Source organism: Spermophilus citellus (genome assembly GCF_964194105.1).
Source record: "Spermophilus citellus genome assembly, chromosome: 16".
Lineage (NCBI taxonomy): Eukaryota > Metazoa > Chordata > Mammalia > Rodentia > Sciuridae > Spermophilus > Spermophilus citellus.
In genome coordinates, this window is record NC_138196.1 from 26166957 (window position 1) to 26192444 (window position 25488).

General features: G+C 35.9%; 1 protein-coding gene across 7 annotated transcripts in view; it reads left to right on the forward strand.

The window, feature by feature from the left end:
• The window catches only part of RBPMS (RNA binding protein, mRNA processing factor), a 171984-nt gene that overhangs the window by 78562 nt on the left and 67934 nt on the right, over nt 1–25488 (forward strand). For all 7 annotated transcript variants that reach the window (XM_081269466.1, XM_081269467.1, XM_081269468.1 and 4 more), the window contains exon 4: nt 61–123. In XM_081269466.1, the coding sequence (XP_081125592.1) occupies nt 61–123 (63 nt within the window). The remainder of the gene's footprint in view (nt 1–60; nt 124–25488) is intronic.

Here is a 25488-nt window from a genome sequence, read left to right on the forward strand (position 1 = left end):
ACCCCAGAAAAATATATTACCTGACTTTTTTTCTTTGTATTTTTCTTTCTCTTTCCTCAGCCTGTAGGTTTTGTCAGCTTTGACAGTCGCTCTGAAGCAGAAGCTGCAAAGAATGCTTTGAATGTAAGTATATGCTAATGTTATAATCATAGCGGTTTCCTTAGACTTGGTGGGAAGTTAATAAAACTTCTTTGGATTGGAAATTAAAGGGAAGGAATGTGACTGCTCAATCTAACATGGAGGGATTCATTTATGTAATGAGTCCTCTAAAGAATTTTCTCAATGAATTGTGATCAGATGTGCAAGGGTCATCATTATACCCTAAACGTCTATGTCAAAAAGAGATCAGAATCTTAGATTTTTTTTATATATATTATGAGGTTTCCCTTTTAGGTATGTGACTTCTGTTGTTATTTAAAAAACAAATCATAGTTTTTATTTTGATTGAAAAAAAATTTGTATCTAAGACTTGCCCAAAAGACATTTTGCATAAAATCTTAGTCATTTGTATTGAGTAAAGATACTGTACACATTTGGTTTGTAGGCATCTTGTTTGCCATATGTTTTATAGCTTTTACCAGCATTGTTTTAGAAAACATTTCCTTTCTTTGGTATTTTGAAAAGCAAAACAACTTATAGGAGCTCTGCCAAGAAAAGGTGGAAAGAAGCAGAATTTACTTTCAGTTGTTGAAGTCTGGTCCTCAAGTGAGGAGCCTCAGGTCTGGCTCCAGCATGTTCCAGGCAGTTGACCTAAGGAGATATGAATTAAGTGTAGATGAAAGCAGTGGAGCATACAGGGTGCTTCCTAAAAGGCAAGTGAGTACTCTACTGGTTACAATAGAAGTACCATTCTTAGGCTTCTGAAAACTTGGGGCTGCTCTCTGTAATGTTGTGGTACTTGCAGATGCTCCCACCAGCTGCTTGTCTGAGCAGACCACGGGAAGAGGGTAGCTTGGATACCTGATATGATACTCTGATGACTTAGAGGCCCAAGGGAAAGCCTTTATGTGAGTCTGTTTACTCAGCATAATAGCTATTGTGTTTTTTGACTTTGAAAAAAAATGTGTACTCTCAAAAGAAACAGATTATTTTTCATGTAAAGCACTCAGGAATGTTTTAGGATTCCAGAATCTTTTTGGATAGATGACCTTTAATCAGAATAACTGCCTTGGTAGAACACATGCCTAGCATGTGTGAAGCTTTGGATTCAATCCCCAGCTCTGCAAAAGTGTGTGTGTGTGAGGTGCACATTTTGTGATTTATGCAGTGTTTTCCTTTATTCTAACCAGGTGAGCATCTTTCTAAATACAGAAATATTTTTTTCATTATTCTCATAAAGGAAGTAACAGTAGTTGAATCCCCATCATAGAATGGGCTCCCCTTGCCTTGCTTTATTTTTGGTGTGTGTATAAAGATAGACTTTTGCAGTGACCTGTCATCTATAAAGGCAACATTGCCTCGTTTCCTTAAGGGGTAAATTGATTTTTTTTAAATACTGAAGTTTATTGTTTTAATGTTTAAATGATAATAGAATAAAACCATGTTTCCTTCCTTGCCATGCTAAATTGAATACAACAAACATAATTACCATCTTTTCTTGGTGCTTGAGGGTTATCATCAGAAATAGAGGTGTTAAAGCTGGTTTGCCCCTAGGCCAGTGGCTCCAGATCCCTGCTTTACTGGTCTTCAGTTTTGGTTATAGGTTATTTTTCTCAGCTCTCTCTTCTCCTTGGTAGCAAACTTTATAATTACCAGTGTACTGTCCCCTAATCTTTAATACTACTTGGGAAGAACCTGAAATAAAATAGGTCTGGTTCTGTTTTGAGTCTAAGGGGAGGTCCTCATATTTACCTGTATTGTAATGAGCCCAGGCTTTCAGCTTCTCAGGGTATTTACTGAGTTCCTGGCCAAACTGTTTCTTGACATCATAAAACTTTTGTGTGTGATTTATTTGTGGTCTTGTGTGCCTTAGAAATCCCTTCAATGTTATAGTTTTTTCCCAAAATGACTGATTTTTAAACCATTTATTTTCTTCCATTTTCAGACTGTGCTTTAATCAGTGTGATCATCTTTTGGAAAGACATATAGGTTAGATTAAATGGCACTACTGAATTTTTATTAGGGGGTTACACAAACATATACTTCCCTTTAGGTTATCCATAATCTCATTAATTCACATGATTGGAAACCTCACCTATTCTTTAACTTGACAGCAAAATATCTGACCCATACATAATTTCCATAGTCAGTTCTTTAATTTCCATGCTAATGAAAGAGGAAACTGATAATCTAAAGAACCCTATTATATTTTTAATTTGTTTATAATTTTGAAAGGCAAATCAAATACAGTAACATCTGAAGTTAGCCAATATAGTAAAAAAATTCGGGTTTGTGGAGATTTTAAAAAGAAAGAGGAAGAAGAACCCTGAGCAGATGTGGGACTACACCACCTGGATATTTTTGGCAACTGGCAGGACTCCTTAATTGCCATTGTTGCCCAGTAGAAATCTTGTTTTGACAAATAAGAATGATTTGTAGTTAACACTTCAGATTAGCAGAGTTAAGTTTGATTGCTACTTATAGTTGCTCTATAACAGTGGTATTGGAAATTGCTCATCTAAAGTACTTAAATTGTGGACTCCTTATATACATGTCATTCGTTTCATATCTCTCCTTCCCTATTGTTATTAAGTAGATATTACCTTGGACTCTACTATAAATTGTTATATCAGAACTAGAGAAGTCTGATATAATCAAACTGTATACATGACTACATATTACCTTTATAACTATAAATTGCTTAGGCTAGTAAGTAGTTTGCCTTGCTTTCAATTATACTCATTGTTCTAAGTGATCTTTAATTTCTATTTTAACAAAAAAAAAAACTTTATTGAGATATAATTCACACATATAAAGTTAAAATTCAGTGGTTTTGTTGTATTTTTTTGTTCTTTAAAAAATTTTTAATATACTTTTATTTGTTCTAATTAGTTATACATGACAATAAAATACTTTTTTTTTTTTTTTTGGCAGTGTTAGGGATTGAACCCAGGGCCCTGTACATGCAAGGCAAGCACTCTGCCAACTGAGCTATATCCCCAGCCCAGTAGAATGCATTTGACACATCTTACATAAATGGAGTATAACTTCTTATTTGTCTGGTTATACATGATATAGAGTTACACAGGTCATGTAATCATATATGCACACAGGGTAATAATGTCCAATTCTGTTGTATTTTTTAATTGTAAAAATTAGCCATTGTAACAATTTCAAAGTGTACAAATGCATGTGCACCATATTGTGTAATCATCACTATGTATTTCTAAAACATTTTCAAGCAGAACATCATAGCCATCAAATATTATCTCTCATTCTCCCTTCCCCCAAGTCCCTGGTAAACTCTGATCTACTTTATGTCTCTATGAATCTGTCTATTTTAAATATTGAAATATCTATCCTATTGTTTCTGGCTTTTTCTTTGAATATTCACTATGAGGGTTATACATGTGTAGCATTAATCATAATGTTCTGTCTTTCTACAACGGAATAATCCATTGTATAGATGTACATATTTTGTCTACTCATTTGTCTATTGATGGCCAGTTTTTCTACCTTTTGACTATTGTGTTACTGCAGTGAATATTGGCATATAACTATCTTGAGTCTCTCTTTTCAGTTCTTTTTGGGCATATATCTACAAGTGGAATTTTTTGGGTCATACAGTAATTGCATCTTTCTTTATTAAGTATATATATTTTTAAATTTTTTACTTGTTCTGAAGTTATACATGAGAGCAGAATATATTTTGACATATTATACATACATGGAATAAACTTCCCATTCTTGTAGTTGTACATGATGTGGAGTTAACACTGGTCATCCGATTCATTCTACTGTCTTGTCTACTCTCATCCTTTCTCCCTTCCCTTCATTCCTCTTTTTCGAATCCAATGCACTTTTTTCTCTTCTCCACCCTCCCATGCTGTCAGTTAGCATCCACATATCAGAGAGAATATTCAGCCTTTGGTTTTTTGGGGGGATTGGTTTATTTCATTTAGCTTGATAGTCTCCAGTTCTGTTCATTTACTGGCAAATGCCATAATTTCATTTCTCTTTATGGCCGAGTAGTTTTCCATTGTGTATATGTACCACGTTTTATTTATCCATTCATCTGTTGTAGGGAATTTAGGCTGGTTTCATAGCTTAGCTATTGTGAATTGAGCTGCTATAAACATTGATATGTCTATGTCACTGTAGTATGCTGACTTTAAGTCCTTTGGGTGTATTCCAAAGAATGGGGTAACTGGGTCAAATGGATGTTCCATTCAAAGTTTTCTGAGGAATCTCCATACTGCTTTCCAAAGTAGTTGCACCACTTTGCAGTCCAACCAGCAATGTATGAGTGTACCTTTCACCCCACATCCTCACCATCATTTATTACTTGTATTCTTTTTTTTTTTTAAAAAGAGAGAGTGAGAGAGGAGAGAGAGAGAGAGAGAGAGAGAGAGAGAGAGAGAGAGAGAGAGAATTTTTAATATTTATTTATTTATTTTTTTTAGTTCTCGGCGGACACATCTTTGTTGGTATGTGGTGCTGAGGATCGAACCCGGGCCGCACGCATGCCAGGCGAGCGCGCTACCGCTTGAGCCACATCCCCAACCCCTATTACTTGTATTCTTGATAATTGTCATTCTGACTGGTGTGAGATGAAATCTCAGTGCAATTTTTTTTTCTTGTATTGAGGATTGAACTCGGCGGGGCACTCAATTATTCAGCCACATCCCCAGCCCTATTTTGTATTTTATTTAGAGACATGGCCTCACTGAGTTGCTTAGCACCTCACCATTGCTGAGGCTAGCTTTGAACTCTCGATCCTCCTGTCTCAGTCTCCCATGCTGTTGGAATTACAGACATGTGCCACTGCGCCCAACTTTAGTGTAGTTTTAATTTGCATTTCTGTAATTGCTAGAGATGCTAAACATTTTTTCGTGTATTTGTTGACAGATTATATTTCTTCTATGAAGTGTCTGTTCCATTCCTTATGGCAAATGTATCTTCAGCTTTTTAAATAACTGCCAAGGGCTGGGGTTGTAGCTCAGTGGTAGAGCGCTTGCCTTGCATGAGTGAGGCCCTGGGTTCCATCCCCAGCACCACATAAAAATAAACAAATAAAGATATTGTATTTTGAAATAAAGAAGCAAATGTGTTAAAAATCAAAAAAAAAAAAAGAAAGAAAAATAAAGATATTGTGTCCATCTACAACTAAAAAATAAAAATAAAAAAAATAGCTGCCAAACTGATTTTCATAAAGGTGGCACCATTTTACAACTCACCATTATTGTATGAAGGTTCCAATTTCTTCATATCCTCATCAGTATCTGTTATTTTTTATTTTAAATTTTACAACTATTCTAAAGGTGTGAAGTTCTTTCTTTCTTTCTTTATTTTAGTTGTAGAGGGACACACAACTTTAATTAATTAATTTATTTTTATGTGGTGCTGAGGATCAAATGTGTGCAAGGCAAGTGCTCTACCACTGACTGAGCTACAACCCCTGCCCCTAAAGTTGTTCTTGATAAATAGTATCTGACTGATTTCAATGGTAAATTTGATTTCTTTTGGAATCCTATGTGATTTAAAATATTTAACACAGATTAGTAACATTTCTGTGATGGCAGTTCTGATTTAATAGAATTGTGTTACTCTTAACAGCTTGTTTTATCTATTAATAAGTAGACAGACACATGGATTATTCATTTAATAACATTAGATGTAAAGGAAAGGTATTTTTTCAAGACCTAAACAGAGTTTGGGATAAAGAAGTGAAAAACAGTTTTGTTGTGAAGAGGAAAAGGGTGGCCATCCTTTAACTTCCAAAGCGAAGAAGACTTTATAATAAATAAAAGAATTAAGAGGATATATGTGTGTGTGTAAAAATATATATATATATGCATGTATATATACATATATTCAATATGTATCTATATTAATTTACATATATAACTGAACATATATTCATTGTATACTTATATTCAATTCCTCTTAATTTTAATATAATATATAACTATATAACTGTGTCTTGGTTTTTGAAGAAATTTATCGGTTCAGCAGTGTAGCAAAAAAAATTTAGAAAAACTTTTAATAATTTGTAAGAAAAGATGTATTAGAAATAGAAAGCACTTTAGCTGGGCATGGTGACACACATCTTTAATCCTAGCAATTGGAAAAGCTGAGGCAGGAGGATCACAAATTCAAGGATAGGCTATCAACTTAGTGAAGTCCTATCTCAAAATAAAAAAGGACTGGAGTTGTAGCGTAGAGATAAAAATCTCCCTGGGTTTCATCCCCAGTGCCAAAAGGAAAAAAAAAAAAAAAAAAACACTGGGTAGTGTCAAATGTTGAAGAAACCAACTGCTATCATCAGGAAAACTTTTTTTTTTTTTTTTTTTTTTAAAGAGAGAGTGAGAGAGGAGAGAGAGAGAATTTTTTTTTTTTTAATATTTATTTTTTAGTTCTCGGCGGACACACATCTTTGTTGGTATGTGGTGCTGAGGATCGAACCCGGGCCGCACACATGCCAGGCGAGCGCGCTACCGCTTGAGCCACATCCCCAGCCCAAACTTTTTTCATCTTTATAAATTCCTGCACTGTGGTTAACACTGCAATTACTTATACAACAATGATTCCAGCCTTGTACATAATTTATGTTGAATAACTTGAGTTCTCAGACTACCAAATTTCTGAACAGTTGAGAACAAGTGCTGGAGTTCTCATCTTTGAAATGGGTATCTTATTCACTTTCAAAGTGTCAAAGGGAAATCTGTAAGAACACATATTTGCCACTAGTCTAAAGGTAGCCTATACCATTAACATATTTACTTTCATAGCCAAAAGATGGAGCCATCCAGTCCTGGAACACACTCTTGAGTGCAGAGGGATAATAGGGAAGTGGAGGGAGGCACTGGCCCTGCAGAGACCTTTTGGCTCTGGTTAGACACATGCCTGTCTGTTTCCTGTATCTCAGTTTTTCCTGACAGCTTGTGCAAGTTAGGACTTTTGATCTTAATATTTATACAGCTTGTGAATTAGGTGAATTATTTCTACTAAACAAAACTTTTCAAAAATATAAGTATCCAGATGGCCTATCTCAGCCCTCCTCCTCTCACTAGGTACCATGTCAGTATGTTTCTTATCAGTTTTTAAATTTTCTCCCTATGTTTCTCTTAACTCTATTGCTCAAAGTTGAAGAGGCCCAATCAGTGAGAACCCAGCTGGGACTTTTGGATGGGAAATATGCAGGACTGCCAGATGAGATCATGAGTCTGATCTAGTGTTTATCTGTTAAATCTGTTTATAACTGCTCTTAAGTACAAACTTTTAAGGCAACTCTTTGACGTCACAGGGTTGGGGACTAGGCCTGTGATATGGGGCTGTTGAATCCTCTTTTTTTTTCAACATGTCTACACACTTAGGGGCTTAATTTAGCTGTTTCCCTACCCCAGTTGAAAATTGGTTTAGCACAAAAAGCAAACCACCAAAATTGACTCATAGCCCAAATATAATTTAAAAAACAAAAAACACTAGATAACAAGTGTCCAGCATGTGATTATGTAGTACTAAGATTTGTCCAAATATTCTTTTTTTCTTTTCTCTGATCTCCTTATAATTGCCCTGCATTTTGGGGTTGTTTTTGGATGCTATTACTGCATGATTTAAAAGTTGTACTGAAAAATAAACAAATGAAGACGTATTTTATTTTTAGGTATGCAGACTTTCTTAAATTCCCAATTAGTCTTTGCCTAAAGAAGAGGAAGTGAATCATTAAGCATTTAGTAGGAAACTAGAAAGTATAACATTAGTAAAAGGAATTCTAAGTTAAGTTTGAAGATGGAAAACTAGCCAGAAATGTTAGGAATAATCCTTTCCCTGAGGAAATGAGCAGAAAGAACCACAGGGTCTCACTTATAAACTTATGTATATTCCAATGTCAGGTATATGTGGAGATCTCAAGTCCATCCATCTCTTCTCTAGGTAAAACAGTTAATCAGTTATAACATGGCTATGTGAAACTTCTCAGATTTTCCTGTGGCCTTTTTTTAAAGATCTACTTGTTTAAAATTGTTTGAACAACATTTTGATCATTGTACTCATTTGATCTTGTACTTTTCCATGGTTCTTTAGATATTTCAGAAAATGATAAGAAACAAATTTCCTTGTATTATAGGTATAAAATAAAGTCATTATCTATGAAACAGAGTGCAAAGAGAAAGTAACTTTTGTTTATATTTTGCTAAATATCAAGCCACTTTTGGAACCAAAACCTTATGATTCTGCAGGCCATCCACATCACTGATGTTTCTGGAGCAGCACATTTTGTAGCTTTAAATCACTATTTTTGTTCTACCTTTTTAGTGAATGATCACACCATCACAATGGCTAAGGGCCACAGAGCTTCCTTCTAACACTGACTTAATGTTTCAGTAGTCTAAAAGTGACTTAATGTTTCAGTAATCTATGAGGATAATCTATGTGGATCCCTGTATATGGAATGCATTAGAATATTTTTAAATCTTAGGGAGTAGGATGAGATTTATCCCTGACAAAGTAGAATAATGTATTTTGACAGGACATTTTTCAATTATTATACTCAGATAGGATAGTATATCTAATATGAAGTATTTTCTTCCTTTGTAATTAATTTTAAGCTTTTCTTGAAATTTTATAGGCATTTTATAAATACTTTTTTGTGGGGTGTGGATACTGGGGATTGAATCCAGGGGTGCTTTACCACTGAGCTTCATCTCCAGCTCTTTGATTATTTATTTATCTATTTGATGTTAGGGGTCCAACCTCTAGGGACTCACATTCTACTACTGATTTAAACCCCCAACACTTAGTAAAGATTTTTTTAGGTATAATGTAAGTAGGTTGAGAGACTAAAAGTTTCTAGAATATGAAAAAATGTCTTAAAAATACAAGATCAGGAAGAATAAGATATAAAATTAAATTCTAATGAATATTACTAAGCTGTTTAATGCCAGATCTGGAAGAAAAAAAAAAAAGCTTGTCTTGTATTCATTTTCAGACTAAAATCTTTCCTTTAAAATTTAGTGTTTTAATAGAAAACATTTTGAAAACTACGGTAATGTTTTGAGTAACCTCAACATTGCAAAAAGGATCTAAGCGGTTTTGTTTTGTTTTGTTTTGTTTTGCCAGACATTGTGTGATAAGTGAATTTTTAAGATTAATATTTTAAAATTAAAAAAGAATAATTTCTGCAGAATAGCAGTTGGGTGGAAAATTCCTGCTTTAAACTGGCAGCCCATGGTTCTCTTTCATTTTGAGTTTTTTAACCCATTTTTTACTTTATTTGCCATACAAGACATCAGTCACAGTGGGGATGTGGCTCAGTGATAGAGTATTTGCCTAGCACACATGATGCCCTGGGTTTGATCCCCAGCACCACCATCCCCCCCCCCCAAAAAAAATACACAGATGTACAGGGTACTAAACCCAGGGGTGCTTAACAACTGAGCCACATCCCCAGCCCTTTTTTGTGTTTTATTTAGAGGCTGGGTCTCACTGAGTTGCTTAGGGCCTCACTAAGTTGCTGAGGCTGGCTTTGACCTTGCAGATCCTCCTGCCCTCCCAAGCCACTAGGAATAAATTTTCTAAAAAATATTTTTTAATTGTAGATGGACACAATATCTTTATTTAGTTTTATGTGGTGCTGAAGATCGAACCCAGTGCCTCACAGTGTGAGGCACACACTGTACCACTGATATACAGCCCCAGCTGTATACGAATCATTGTGGCATATAAAATATGAAATTTTCTGTGTTTAGATGGAAAGGAATACACATCATATTCTCAAGTGTGAAGTTATAACACAGGAGCAAACAAAGTATATTTATGCAAAATATAAAAGCATTATTTCTACATAGACTTTCAAAAGTAGTAATTAAAAATAGAACCAACCTGAAATATTGCTGTGTAATTTTTCATAGAGTTATGGTATTTACTTAAAGGCAAATGTAATGATGTCCAAATAAAACCATTCATTGCATAGAAGGAAAAACAGATATATCTGTATGAAAATGGCAAACACACTGATTATGAAAGAGAATCTGGCTGTTTACACATGTTAGAATGCTAAAAAACTACCAGAACTAATGGAAGAAAGGCTTTTAGGTGTGTAGGGATAGCCTGGCTAACTACCACAAGAAAATATTGATTTTTTTAAATCTTTCATGCCCTGTTGATTTACCTGTAAGGATGTCCACCAGATTCTGAAAGCATACTCAAAGCTATATTTAAATATTTTTTTCATGTTAATTTAGTGATACTAAAAACACCCTGTGTATTTGATATATTAAAGTAGTTTATGTGTTTGTGCTTAACATTAGGGTCATTAGTGAGTTTACAGCTATAAAAAGATACTAAATCTCAAAACTGAGGATAAGAGGGCATCAAGGAAATCAGTTTTATTTTTTGGGGTATTCAGGGCTTAATGCATGACACATACAGCCCCAGAGTTTCTTGATAAACAGTTTTGCTTTGTTTTTTAATAATTCTTAATCTTATGCCCCTCTGAAATTGATCATCGCATATCTATCTCAACTTGGTTTAAATCCAGGTACCGCGACTTACTGATTTGGGACTCTTTAATTCTCAGTTTTCGTCCCCTCAGTATGCTGTTGATAATCCCTACCTGAAACGGTAAGAAAATCAAATTAAAGAAATGGATATTTTTACAACTATTCATATTCGATAATTGGTTAATATGTTGATGACTAATGGTGGTAAAAACCTTTACAGAATTCTGGTTTTTACCCTTTCTACAGAATATTTTAAAAATAATTTATTTGGAATCCCAAATTCCATTGGTTTCTGAACACTGACTTATGCTTAATGGTCAGTTGATTCGCTTGCCCTTCATTGGCAATCTTTGGGGGAAACATGGTTGCACTTTTGTCCTTAATATTCTCAAGCCTGGGGCTGGTGTTGTGGCTCAGTGGTAGAGTGCTCACCTAGCATGCATGAGGCACTGGGTTCAATCCTCAGCACCACCTAAAAGTGAAATAAAGATATCATGTCTACCTAAAACTAAAAAAATAAATAAAGATTAAAAAAATCTTCTCAAGCCTGTAAAATATTTAAGCCAAAGACTTCCTCATCTCCCCTTTATTTGTACCTCATTAATTGTCCAAATCCTTCTCCATTTCAAACTCCAACTGACTCTCTGTTTATATCCATTTTTTATAAACTTTTGTTCAGCAGACAGTGAGTTTCCTGAGTTTGTTGTACAGACAGTCTTTTTTGCAGAAAGGAAGAATTTCAGCCTCAGCTCTGTCAAATCACCAGTAAGTGGTCTTGCAGTGTTGTTTCAGCATTGAGCAAGAGCACTGATTTTAAGTTTTCTCAGAGGTGAGATGCATTTTTCCTCACTTCATTTTGGCTCCCAGTACAACACAGGAAGTACTTTGCAGTGAACTTCCGAAGTTTAGACTTGACTGTTTACATTCTTTTCAGCTCACTCATGCCTAAGCTCCAGATTCTTGGTTGGAAAGAGCGTGTACACTATTTCATGGTCTGTGTTAGAGGTTTTAAAAACTAGTTTTATGAAACAAATTCTACCATTTTTAAATACAGAAATATGTTTTTCTGTATTCACTCAGAGATTCCTCTCCATTCCCTACTTCCCACTCTATTATGGAATAAATATCTGTATTAGTGTTAGTAAATGATTTTGAGGGTCAACTAATAGTACAGACAACTCTTGCCATTGACATTTACATTTTCAATTCTTAAAATGTAATAGCTTGGGCTGGGGCTGTAGCTCAGTGGTACAGCGCTTGCCTAGCATGCATGAAGTACTGGGTTGGATCCTCAGCACCATATAAAAATAAACAAGAAAAATTAAGGCATTCTGTCCATCTACAACTACAAAAAAAATTTTTTTTTAATGTAATAGCTTCTTCTTTCTACAGAACTTTCATTATCTGGTTGTACAACTTGAAAATAAGTAACTAAAATGTGTTCTACTTCCTGTTCATATTTAGTGTCAATTAATATTACCTAACTGATTATACACAGTGTGGGAGCCTTCACTAAATTGCTTTGCAGGGAAGTGGGGGGGGGGGTTGTTGCCAAAAAAAAAAAAAAAAAAGACCAGAAACAGAGCTATAAAAATGTACTTGAAGGCTTGTTGTGGTCTGTGCCTATTCTTTAAATGGAAGTCTTCTCAAAATGGTTTTGGAAAGTTTAAGCAACTGTCTTTTCTCAATTGTAGAGTTTGTTTATGTCAGCACTGTTTTACCCTGCTATTCCCTGCCTCTTTTTCTTCTATACCAGTCCTAATAAAAGCTCAAAGTAAACTTTGCAGAACAATCCTTAAAGCATTTACAAAAAGTTAAAATGGGCCCCCAAATGACCTAGCAGGCACTTAGGTTAAGTTAAAAAAAGAGAAGAGCGTGTTAAATGGATGTTCTCGGTCTTGCTGCTGCACAAGTATCTTTCATATGATTTTCAGCATAGACACACATTTGGCTTTTATAATTCTTAGATTCTTTATATTGTCATATAGTCACTTAACATCTTTAAAGCCATAAAGCACTTTCTTCCACATATGCATCCTTTGTCTTATTTTACCTGTTATGAACATAAAACGTGTTGGATACAAAATCATGTAAATCTTTCCAGTAATTAGGAGGTATAATCCTTTCCATGAAGAGCTAACACCATCTTTGAAACCAGTAAACTTTTTATCTTAAAAACAAAAACAAAAAAATTGTATCTGAAGAACCTGTATTAATCCATTCACTAATTGGAAATGAAATTAGTATTTTGAAACTCATCCCTTCCCAGTTTAATTCTGGGCTATATGCTTTATATGAGCTGTATGAGAACATATGTGGCTTTTATGAAAAGTGATGCTGTCAGTTTGCCATTACTTAGGAAAGAGATTAAGTTGTGACTGGCAATGAATTGTCACATGGTAAACACTTTTGTTTTTTTATTACATATACTATGTGACCAAAGGCCTATATTTTCTAGATAGTGCTGGTTAGGTAATATATAGACTGACCAAGAATAAGGCTGTGATTTAAGTGAATAATCTGAACTTTATGCAGATGAAGTTCATCATCTGGAAATCAATTTATGTGGTCACACTGATGGAGCATGGTTTCTACCCTATATTTCTTTAGGCTATTCTGAAATGGTTGTTGTGACACCCCTAAGACCGTGGTGAAGTACTAGGAGTGTTTGGTTGAACAGAACCTCTTGTTGGTTTCCCAAACAAATGAAGTTGTTTCTGGTGTTTCACTGGTTTCCAGATTTGTACCATTAAAAGTTTATAGGTTTTCCCCATATCAACTGCAAGATCTTCTCAGAGGCAAATTTAACTAAATTGAAAATTGTGGCCTGGGATCTACTTCCCCCTTTTTTGGTGCTAGGGATCCATCTAGGACATGCTAAGCAGGCACTTTACCACTGAGGTGGATCTCTAGCTCATACTTCCTTTTAAACTTTAAGAGTGCCATTTGTGGGCTGGGGATATAGCTTATTTGGTAGAGTGCTTGCCTCACATGCACAAGGTCATGGATTCAATCCCCAGCACCACACACACAATAAAAGGAGTGCCATTTGTTTGAATGTTAGTAGCAGGAGTAAAATGCAGTCATACAAAGGGGAAAGACAACTGCTTGTGGGTCTATTTATTGTTGCAGCAATGAGGCAAAAGCTGAGGACACAGTAAGGGCTATATAATGATAGCAGCCCCAGCCACATTTGATATTTGTATGTTAAGATTTCCAAGATAGGGCTGGGGATGTGGCTCAAGCGGTAGTGCACTCGCCTGGCATGCATGAGGCCTAGGTTCGATCCTCAGCACCACATACCAACAAAGATGTTGTGTCCTCTGAAAACATAAATAAAGATTTCCAAGATATTCCTTTGTCAGTAGTTGATCCTGTTTACCTTCAAAGTCCTCAGAATAAAAATGTTAACATGAGGATTTCTAAGTAAAAAAGAGTACTGTCTGCACTCTTGTCAATGTTTCTTTCCATGTAGTATTATCTAGTTCAAAGATATTTTGTCCACTAAAGCACTATTTCACTATAAAATAATGCTTTAGTGGATAACTGACTGTACTTGACTGGGAAACAGCCCCTTCCTATCATTGTCAGGGTCTAGGTCTTTCAATCACCCTTTTCAGGATAGTTTGAGAACATAGAGGCAAAAGTTCAAACAACCATGCCCTCTCAACCCTGTAGAAAATAAACTCTGTCTGACTTTTATTCTGTTGACATGTTAAAGATTGAGTTTATAGGCTCTTCAAAGACCCTGTCATGACTTTATAGTCATCCTATACAAAGCAGTTTCTCCTAGAACATGTTTATGTACGCAAGCTTGGCTAGCCAACAAAAAAATAAATGTACTTTAGTGGAAAAGAAATTAATTAAACTGGGGTGGATGATCAGATCAGATGAAGATCCAAAAATTTGCAAAGTACATTTGCCTAGTTCTTGTAGGATCCAGTCTCTAAAGTTACCAACCAGGCCCCTAGGAGCTACTCCTACCCTGGGAACTGAGAGAATTGAGAAGCAGGACACAGTTTAGCTTCTATGGGGGCAATGAAACCACACAGCAGCACATTAGATGACAGCTCAGGTATCCTGCTTCCATTTTCTCTTTTTCAAAATTGACAGAAGTACTCCAAAAAGGCAAAAGGAGAAAGAAACCCTAGCAGTTCCTATTTGGAGTAGTAGTGGCTTCATAGCTAAAAAGCACTGGGCTACAGGGAATTAGTGTTTATCAGATGTCACTTTTTTTAATCTAACCATTCACAGAGAGAAGTGATTTAATTTTTACAATCAATCCTATAAGGTGTGGGCTGTTTTCTGTCTCAGTATGTACCTGAGGAAGCTGAAGCATAGAAAGGTTAAACAACATATCCAAGGTCATCAGTGGGGATACTGTTTGAGTCCAGGCAATCATACCTCAAATCCCATGCTGCTAATTCCCAAAGTTATAAACCTCTTGTTTGCAAGGAGTTTCCATAAAATTGTTCATGACCCTAACTTGGGGTATCTCCTTTATAGTTTTCACTACAAATTTATTATAGGTAATGGTAGTTCTGGAGCAATAGCTTGCTCACTGCCTCTGCTGAAAGTAGTTAGAACTATCATTTCTGAGTTGCTTTTCTAGTCCTTCTGGACCCAGAGGGCAACAATGAAGTTTTCCACATTTTGTTGTTTGAACAGATATATCCTTAATGTACAAGTTTCACTATAGGAGTCAGGCTTAGTGGTAAGTGAATGTGAGTTTGAATGACAAAGTTTGTTCACACAAATAAAAGCAAAGCCAAGGATACATTGCATTTAAGAAAATGGCTGAATCACTAGGAAATATAATAAACCAGGATAGTTAATAAGGGGTGAGATTTGGCTTCTCTATCATGGCCAGACTCATTCTGTTATTTAACACTCAGAGGCCTTATATTATTACAAGTATTATCAGGAGAAATCACATATACTTGAATTTAAGGATAAACTTGTAGAAACAGTCTAGACTAGATATGGAGTAATATTCTTTAAGTATAAAGAAAGCTACTTTACTAATAGGGACACATACTTTCAAATGAATCTAGATCAGGTAAGGAGGACAGTGAGCATTAAATCAGATTATTCTAAGGTGAAGCCAGGGCAAGCACTTGGAAGTAGTTGGATTAAGAAAAAGAACAAGGCGTAATTGGTCTGATATAGTTTCTGAATGGGCAGTGACCCAGCAACACAGACTCTTGTATTAACAGTCCTGATGTTTCTGCAAGCAATATCCTTATTTAGGAAAAGTATGAAATACAGTTTACATGTGATGGATTCTTTCCCTCCCTCACTTGTTCATTCTTTGTTGGAACCCACATCTACCTAAGTTTTAGCACAGTGGAAAGTGAACAATAACCTCGATTATTATCTGAAAACAATGTGGTATTTGTGAAATAAAGAACTTCACAGGACTGTAATGGGTGCTTAGATTCACACCTGATCAGGGGAGTCAGCACATGGAATTCTGGTACAGTTCTACAGTACTTACCTGGGAATTAAAGTGAATTACTTGACTTTTCTGGATCTTAATTTCTTCAGCTGTGTTGAAGAGGCTTATTAGCATTTTAGGTGAGGCAGTTCTTACACTTTGTGGGATTGCTGTGCTCATTACCATTCTTGCCTCCTATCATCTGAATGTCAATATGGCCAGTCCTGTAACATCTCCCAAACACCCTTGGGCATTTCTACCTATCCCCAAGGGTAGGGGAGGGAGGCAATTAATAGTACTACCTGTGGTTGAGAACTACAAGGCTAAGAAGTCCCCAAAATTCACAGTATTAAAATTTTGTGAGTTTCCTACCTAAAGTAGTTCACCTTCTCTTACTTATTATCAGAAAATTTAATACTATTTATCAGCTTCCTCACATAGTTTTGTTTGTTAAAATGTTTGAGAATCATGTTTTCATTTTTGACACAATGATATATTTATAAATTATAGAAAATTTCTATTCATTTATTTTCAGAAATATTGAGTTGGAAGAAATTTTGGAAAATTTTTTTTCTCTTTCCCCTCTCTTTTTATTTCCTCTTGTTGTCAAAGCATCCTTTTTATTTATATGTGTGACATGAAGCTCTTCCTTTAACTTGCCTCCACACTGTTGTCCCTGAATGAGTCCCAACCTGCTGCAAACTATAATCAATACCTCAGACAGGGGTTTGTATTCAATCATTTAAGGCTCCAACTAAATGAAACACTTGTTTTCACAGATTCCTGGGGAGGCTTCAGCATATACCTTGCCTAGAGTCTGTTTCTAATCTGAGTGTTTTATCATGCCTGTAGAAGAGAAAGCTGATAATACTAAAAAAAATAAATAAATAAATATATTTTGGTCCTTTGAAACCTCGGAATATCTCTATGCATTTACCCCCTAGTTTCTAATATAAATAACCTATCAATTACTTTTAAAATAACAGTTTATATTTCTAACATGTTTTTAATATATAAAATGTAAGTCAGTTCTTCAGCTTTGTTTTCTTGTAGTATTATTGATTTGTTGTCCCCATGATATCTCTTTTTCTTGTGACCAAAATGCTCTATGAAAAATAGTAGAAAACGTTTATTCTTGACCCTTTTTACAAAGCATTTTAAAATATAACTGCATAGATAAATGCAAATCCAAACCACAATGAGGTATTGCTTCACACCTACTAGGGTAGCTAAAATTAAAAAGACAGGTGATAACAAGCATCTGGCAAAGATCTGAGGAAATTGGGATGCTCATACATCGTTTGTGGGATTGACATTACCTAGCTGTTTTAGACAACCATTTGGCACTTCACAAAAGTTAACAGAATTACCATATGATCCACAAGTTCTGCTCTCAATTGAAAGCATATGTTTACCCAGAAAATTTGTACACACAGGACAGCCTTATTTAACCAAAAAGTTGAAACAGCCTGGTGCCCGTTAGTTAATGAAAGAACAAACAAATGTGTGGAGCCACACAGTTGAATATTACTTAGCAATTAAAAAGTTAAGTAATGTGATCTGCTACAGCATGGATGAACCTTGAAAGCATTATATTTATAGGTAAAAGAAGCCAGTCAGAAAAGACCATATTTTATATGACTCCACTTATAAGACGTATTCAGAATACATAAGCACATTCATAGAGATTGAAAGCAGAAAAGCTGTGGGTGCAGAGACAGGTGAAATGAGTAATGCTAATGAGTATAGTTTGTTATTTGAGGCTATGAAGAGATTCAAAACCTCTAAAGTGAATGGTTGTACAATTCTGTGAGTACACACACACACACAAAATCATTGAATTGTACTCTTTAAAAGGGTGAATGTAGGCTGGGATTGTAGCTCAGTTGTAGAGCACTTGCCTCGAACATGTGAGGCACTGAGTTTGATCCTCAGCACCATAAAAATAAAATAAAAGCATATTCTACATCTATAACTGCAAAAAAAATTTTTTTAAAGGGTGAATGTTAGGGTGTGTGAATTATTATCTCAAAGCTGTTGTAAAGATAGCTAATAGCAACTTTGGAAATAAGAACACTAAATTTTCAATTAAATCACCATAAGATGGGTTAAATAGAAATGTAAAACAAAGTACTCAGCATTGGATCACTCATCGAAAGGATTTGAATACATTTTTGTGATTGAACAAAAGAAATCTTATAAATATAGAATAGTATAAGTACGCCACTTACAGTCTCTGACTGTCAAGCCCATGTCTTCCCCACATGTTATTACAACTAGAAAACTTTCGGGTTTTATTTGTTAAAATAGGTAATAGGAATCATTCTCTTAATTGATTTATTTATTATCTTGTTCTGGTTTTCTGTAGGGGAAGAATCGGGTATGGGAGCACTGAGTTTATTTTGGAAGACAGCAAGACATTGCTGAGAAGCTATATAGTAGTTTACTAAAGCCCAATAAAGTCATGATCTCAGTGAATTTGAATTTAAAGTTTCCCCAAACCTCCATAGCATCAACAGAGTAGTACGTTCTCTTTATTTACTCCTCAGAAGTGGGATAGTTCTTCCTCCCTCTGTTTTATATTGCCTCTGTTTTCTGTTACCATTGCTTACAGTAATCAGCACTGTGGATTCAACTCTTTGTTCAGTTCTTGGTAATTCCTGATAATTTGAATGGAAATCACTTTACTGTTCCAACTACCAGTATTATGCCTTCCAGAATGAGAATCACTACCCTCCTAGGAAAAATAAAGACATAAAGCCTGGAAACTCTGGCAAGTGATAAGTCAGCAGTGATTACCAGAGAGATAAGCTAGTATCTGATGGAGGTCCAAGTCTTATCAGCAGGTTAGGAAGTAGCCCTGGATATTTAGTGTGGTCTCCACTTAGGTAAACCTGGAGAGGCATTTCAGAACTGAGCCCTTAGAGGATCTGGATTTTACAGCCAGAAACCAAATGAAGGGCTGATATTAACCAGGTACTGAGACTGGGAAAGCCAGTAGAGAGACAATTGCATATGGTCCGTTTTAGTGGAATAGTGTTCTTAAAATTTTGAATCTGCCCATAATGGGATTTCATGCAGGTTTCCTTGACCCAGAATCATCAAGAAAAGTCTAACTCAGACTTGAGAATTTCTCCTCCCTCAGCTTTGGTGAAGAAGTTACCTCTTACTATAGTGTTTTATTATAGCAGTTTTCGCTCCAGTTATCTCTTTTTATTTTTAGATTTCAGCATATTTTAATTAAAATTGAAAATTAAATTTAAAAATTAAGTAGATTATCTTTAAGGACTTTGATTTGAAAGCTTTCAGTCAAGACTTTTATTATTTTAGGCAGTCACAGCGGTGGGGATAGGGGTTTTTAAATCCTGGGTTCATTACTCTAATCAGCATTTATAAAACTCAACTTTGAAAAGGTGAAACAGTTTCACCTGTTAATGAATGCATAGAAATAAAACAGACAACATGGATGGGGGAGACACCCCCCCACCTCGAATGGATCTAACTATAATTCATATGAATAACAAAACCACACTGAGGTATTTGGGATATGTAGAGAAATAAAACCCCAAAATTCTTTTTTTTTTTTTTCTTGCAGTGCTGAGGATTGTATCCAAGGTCTCTTGCCTGCTAGGCAAGTGTTCCACCACAGAGCTTTACTTCCAGTTCTCAAAATTCATGAATATACATACTAGCTATATGCCTTTAGGCTAAAAAAAAACCTGTAAATAAATATTAAACTGTAATTAATAGATTCCTTTTTTTTTCTTGTGGTTTTGGTTAGCAGTTTTGAAAGCCTTAATGTACCTTCTTGTACTGTGCAAATAAGCTAATGTGTAGCAGATAATGAGAGCTAGGATTTTCAATATCAGAGGAGTTATAAATATGCAAAGGAAAAGGCTAGAGTATGGTGGTATTAGATTGGATTTGGTGCTGTCAGTGTGAACTTTTATGTATCTAAATTATTTAGAGAAATAGCTATTAGTGTGAGACCATGTGTGTTTGCATGTGTGCACACACATACGTTCGTTCATTCACAACTCTGGGATGATTCAAACGCCAAAATAAACAAGTTGTTCTTAGCAACTGTAAGAGATAAAATCCCCAAATGCTCAAGTCCCTTATAGAAAATGGTATAGTATTTGTATATGATCTATACACATCCTCTGTAAACTTTAAATTATCTCTAGATCATTTTTTTTACTTTTAAAAAATATTTTTAGTTGTAGATGGATACAACTTCTTTTATTCATTTTTATGTGGTGCTAAGGATCTAACCCAGTGCCTCACACTTGCAAAGCAAGCGCTTCACTACTGAGCTATAGCCCCAGCCCTCTAGATTACTTATAATACCTGGTATAATGTAAATGCTGTGTAAATAGTTGCTCTACTGTATTGTTTAGAGAATAATGACAAGAAAAATGTCTTTGTATGTTTAATATATACTATGTTTTTTTGCCCTCCAGATGTTTTCAATCTACAGTTTGTTGAATCTGTGGATGTGGAACCCACTGATTGGTGGGAGGCTACAATAAGATAGAATTCGGTGTATTAGCACTGATGTAAATGAATAATTAATTGATAAAGGGGTGGAAGTAAAAGCTTTTCTTGGAGTAGAAAATTGATATATAAAAAAGGAATGATGAGATTACCAGAGCACCATTGGCACAAGAGTAATGATTGCTTCAGGTAAGAATCAGATAGGCCTGGCACTGTGATGCACATCTGTAATCCCAGAGGCTTAGGAGGCTGAGGTAGGAGGATTGCAAGTTCAAAGCCAGCCTCAACAGTGTGCAAGCCCCTGGCAACTTGTGAGACCCTGTCTCAAGATAAAACATAAAAAAGGTCTGAGGATGTGGTCCAGTGGTTACTAGACCACTTACTAGAATCAGATTCAATCCCTGGTACCAAAAATATCAGTAATTGATGTTAAAACTACTAGTATATTTGATGAGAAACAACATTTTTATAACTTGAAGATATTATTCTATAAGATACTTATTAGTTAAAAAGGGAAAACATTAGTAACTTTACAGTAGAGAAACTTGGCAAGTGATCAAAGTTCATATCACTATTGTTGGGACAAAAATGGCATTATGTGCCTCCTTATGATGCACTGAGCAGGACACAAAGCGCTTCTCTGATAATCTTGCCACAAATACATAACCAGAATCTAAAAAGAAAAATTAGAACCAAATTGAGGGACATTCTACAAAATAAATGGCTTGTACTCTTAAAAAATATCAAGGTCATGGAAAACAAGGACTGAAGAAACCTTCCAGATTAAATAAAGAGATATGACGAATTAATGATGTGCATGACTCTGGATTAGGTCCTGAATCAGGAAAACAGAAATGTACTTATTCTTTAGGAATTCAAACTGAAATAGAGTAAAAGGACTTATGCTTGCAACCTAAACAGTTCGGAGAAAAAAAAAACTCTTGGTATGTGTTTGTGTGTAAGAAGAAAACACAGTGGAGAAGAATGATAAAGTAAATGTGGTAATATGCTAACATTTGAGAAATCTGAGCAAATGTTGTACAGAAATTCTTTATACAATGTCTGTAGCTTCTCTGTAAGTCTAAAGTTATTTCAGAATAATGTTTTTGTTGTCTTTTTTTATGTAAACAGAAAATACCAACAATTGCTTGTGCTGTGCCAGTATGCCTATTATTGGCTCTATACTGACACTTGAACTCTCGTTAATAAACTACTACTAATTCCAGGTCTCTGTCTCTTAAAAAAAGAAATAAATAATCTGCATTGCATTATATAAATTAAAATTTTACAAATTAAACATATTTGTAAAAATTTCAAATAGTGAGAAATTGTACGAAAGTATGTTCCTGCACCCCCTTCTTCTAAGGTCACCACTATTAACAGATTGGTTGTCTCATTATAAACATTTCTGGACTTAGACATCAGAGTGTGTGTGTGTGTGTGTGTGTGTGTGTGTGTTTGTATGTATGTGTGTGCGTGCACGCGCGCACGTTCTCGCATACATGGGCAAGCATGTAACACACACATACCTGGTCCCTTTCTCCCCTTTATGTCCATACTATAAAACATTATTGAGTATCGTTTTTTAAAAAAAATCTAATATAGCCATGGACATCCAATAAGTACATGTCACTTTGCCTCATTCTTTATCATGTTTTCCCTTCTAAATGAATGATGCATTTGTCCCTGAAACTCAAGGACCATTAACTCACTTTAATGGTGGAACCATTTGTAAACAACCTGGGATAGCTGATAGCTCACAGAATTGAAGCGCTGTTTATTGTGCCAAACAAAACTGTCATCAAGCATCAAGGTACTGTGAGGATCTCAATTTTCTCTAGTAGGAGGTGAGGTGACCTTCACTTTCTATATGGCTACTCAAAGTTGAAATTCCCAAAAGAGAATATGTGTTTTATTACTTTTGGCAGCATATGTCCCTTAAATGATCAGAGAAGTAAGGGCATAGTACACAGACCTTGCGCTAGGTGCCCTTCCCAAAAAAGAAGGACCAACAGGTGCAGCCGTCCACCTAGCTTCCCTTCCCAGGGCTGTTATTGCTTCCAAGCTCTCCATTGTGTCCATCTTTCCTACCACTGCTAGTCTTACCCTTTGACTACGATGACTCTTAATTGTGTTCCCTACACAGACAGCCTCAGTAGTACTATTTCTTAGAAATGCGGATTCTTGGGTTCCATCCCGAATTTGCTGAATCAAACTTGGGCCTAGGGCCCAGCACTCTATTTAGCAAGTTGAATCTCATATACACTAACATTTAAGGATCTAGATCTGCATGCAACGAAAAGTCCTCCCTCTTGGCATAAAAGGTCCTTTGTGATCTCACCCGACCCTGCTTATGCAGGCCTCCTCCCTACATCCTGTTACATAAAAATGTGCTGAGTGCTTTCCTGGACTGACAGCACCTGGTGAACTTTCTCTCTTCTCTTACTTCCTCCACCATGCCGAAGTATAAGGAGTGCAGCCTCTGTAGATAATAGTGAACCTGGGTTGGAAAAGACATTTGGCTGTCCCTATAACCAGTCAGAATGGGTTGCTTCTAAATAACAGTTAATCTTCAATATCATAATTTATATCTAAAAACTGTCCTTTCTGGTTCTTGTAAATAGAACACAATTTACATTTGGAAGAGAAGGTTTCTCTGTTTCATATGAGACGTTTGGGTAAATTATAAGGTAGAAGGGAATAAAGTTGATTTTGAAAGGCACAGATTCCCCCTTTCATTTGGCAGTTATCTCACCCTGACAGCATTTAATGTGAAGTCACTGTAGCCAGAGAAGTATCTTATTAGGCTTTAATTAAAAGCACAAGACTTTTAGTTTTCCTTGTCTTCTATCTTTTCTCCCCCATTTTTCTCCTTTTTTTTCTTCCTCTTAACTTGTATATTCTCTCTTCCCCAGCCCTACTCTGTCTCCTCTTCATTATCCTTTAACATTTAAAATATTTTGGACTTGGCTAATCTCTATGGATAGAAACTTAGCTTTGAGCAGGATATTGATTACCAAATATGGTATTGCTGCTAAAGATGTTGGAGGAATGTGGCTTGTATTCTAAGCCTCCAGCCTCTGAATAAGCTGCCAAGCAAATTAGATCATTTTAACTTCTGAGCCTTTTTTTTTTTTTAATAAAGATGTTGGAACATCGATTTGGAACATGATGTTGATATTATTTTAACCCAAACAAGAGAAGGGTATGAAGAAGAGGGCAGGGAGTGAGAAGACTCAGTGGAGCATGCTTTAGGACGTGAGCCACCAACCCAGGTTGTATAAGAAACAAACACATTGTGTGGAGCTTCATTTGATTCTACAACGCCAGTGAATGAACTGAGGCATAGAATTTGCATCATTATTTAAGGATAGAAGCCTCAGAGGGGACTGGGGATGTGGCTCAAGCGGTAGCGCGCTCGCCTGGTATGCGTGCGGCCCGGGTTCGATCCTCAGCACCACATACCAACAAAGATGTTGTGTCCACCGAGAACTAAAAAATAAATATTAAAAATTCTCTCTCTCTCTCTCTCTCTCTCTCTCTCTCTCTCTCTCTCTCTCTCTCCTCTCTCACTCTCTCTTTAAAAAAAAAAAAAAGAAGAAGCCTCAGAGAATCCCAGACAAGTCCCAAGATGTTCTTGTAATGTTATTCCCCAGTGGTCTTAGCTGAAACCCTCACATTGATGTGGGCTGTGATCCAGGAAAGTTGATTCTTCCCAGGAAGATTGGTGGAGTTCAGTGCCAGGGAAAATAGCCTGAAATTCTTATCATGTTCCTACTGTAGGTGTCTGATAGGATGCAATGTGAATGTGCAAGACCTTCTACAACATCTCTTTAAATGACAGCCAGTGACTATGCTTGTCTCCCAGCAAAGAATACAACTCTTCAGTTCCATATTAGGAAATATTTATTCTGTTGTGATAGTGGCTTTGATAGGGTAAAATGCTGTAAGCTGGCAGAATCAAATACCACTTGAAGCACTGCAAGTTTGTTTCTTTCCTTATGTATGTTTTTGGAAAGACAGTATTGAAATTTCTCAAATTAAGACAGCAAAACCCAAGACAAATTAAAAGAAATTTCTTGTGATACACTCATAATCCCAGCAGTCTGGAAAGCTGAGGCAGGATGATCTTGAGTTCAAAGCCAGCCTCAGCAATTTAATAAGACCCTAAGCAATTTGGCAAGACCCTATCTTTAAATAAAAATATAAAAAAGGCTGGGGATGTGACTCAGTAGTTTAGCACCCTTGGGTACAATCCCCTGTACTAAGAAAAAAAAAAAAAAAGAGTTTCTTAATGTTTTACAAAATTGATACCCCTTTCACTTTTGTTGGTTAGGTCTACACAAGTGGATCCTCCACCTTCCTCCCCCATTTTGCCAACCTCAGTTGGGTTCTTCTCAGAGGATGAATAAATCAGACTTGGGAAGAAATTCTACCCACTCCCAGATGTCTCTGGGTCCAGGATCTGTGGCTTTTGTTGTACTCCCTGAGGACCTCTCTTTCCCCCAACCCCATTTCCTCTTATAGCTGTTACTGTCTTGTCTTCAGCTCTTCTTACATCTTTGAAACTGAGCCTGTGAAGTTCAGAGTCATCCTAGTCTACAGAATAAGATTCTTACTCATTTCTTATGGAAATTCTCATGTTTTTCTTCAAGTTAATTGGGAAAAAAGCAAGGGAAATTTGGGGACCATTGGGCCCGTGTATGTACATTTAGAAAACTAAATGGAAAACCTGTGTTCTTAGGATACTCGTTTTTAGGACTCAAACATTGGATATGAGTCTATTTTGGGTGTGCATTCAGGCACTATTACATAGTGCCATCTGCTTCTTGACACTGTTGCTGATGTCTAGAATTCACGACATTGAACGGTTTTCTTTGGGATCTTGGTTATGCTTAGTAACAAAGGCATTCTTTAATGGAAGGGCTCCAAATAGAACTTGCCTTGCCCTAA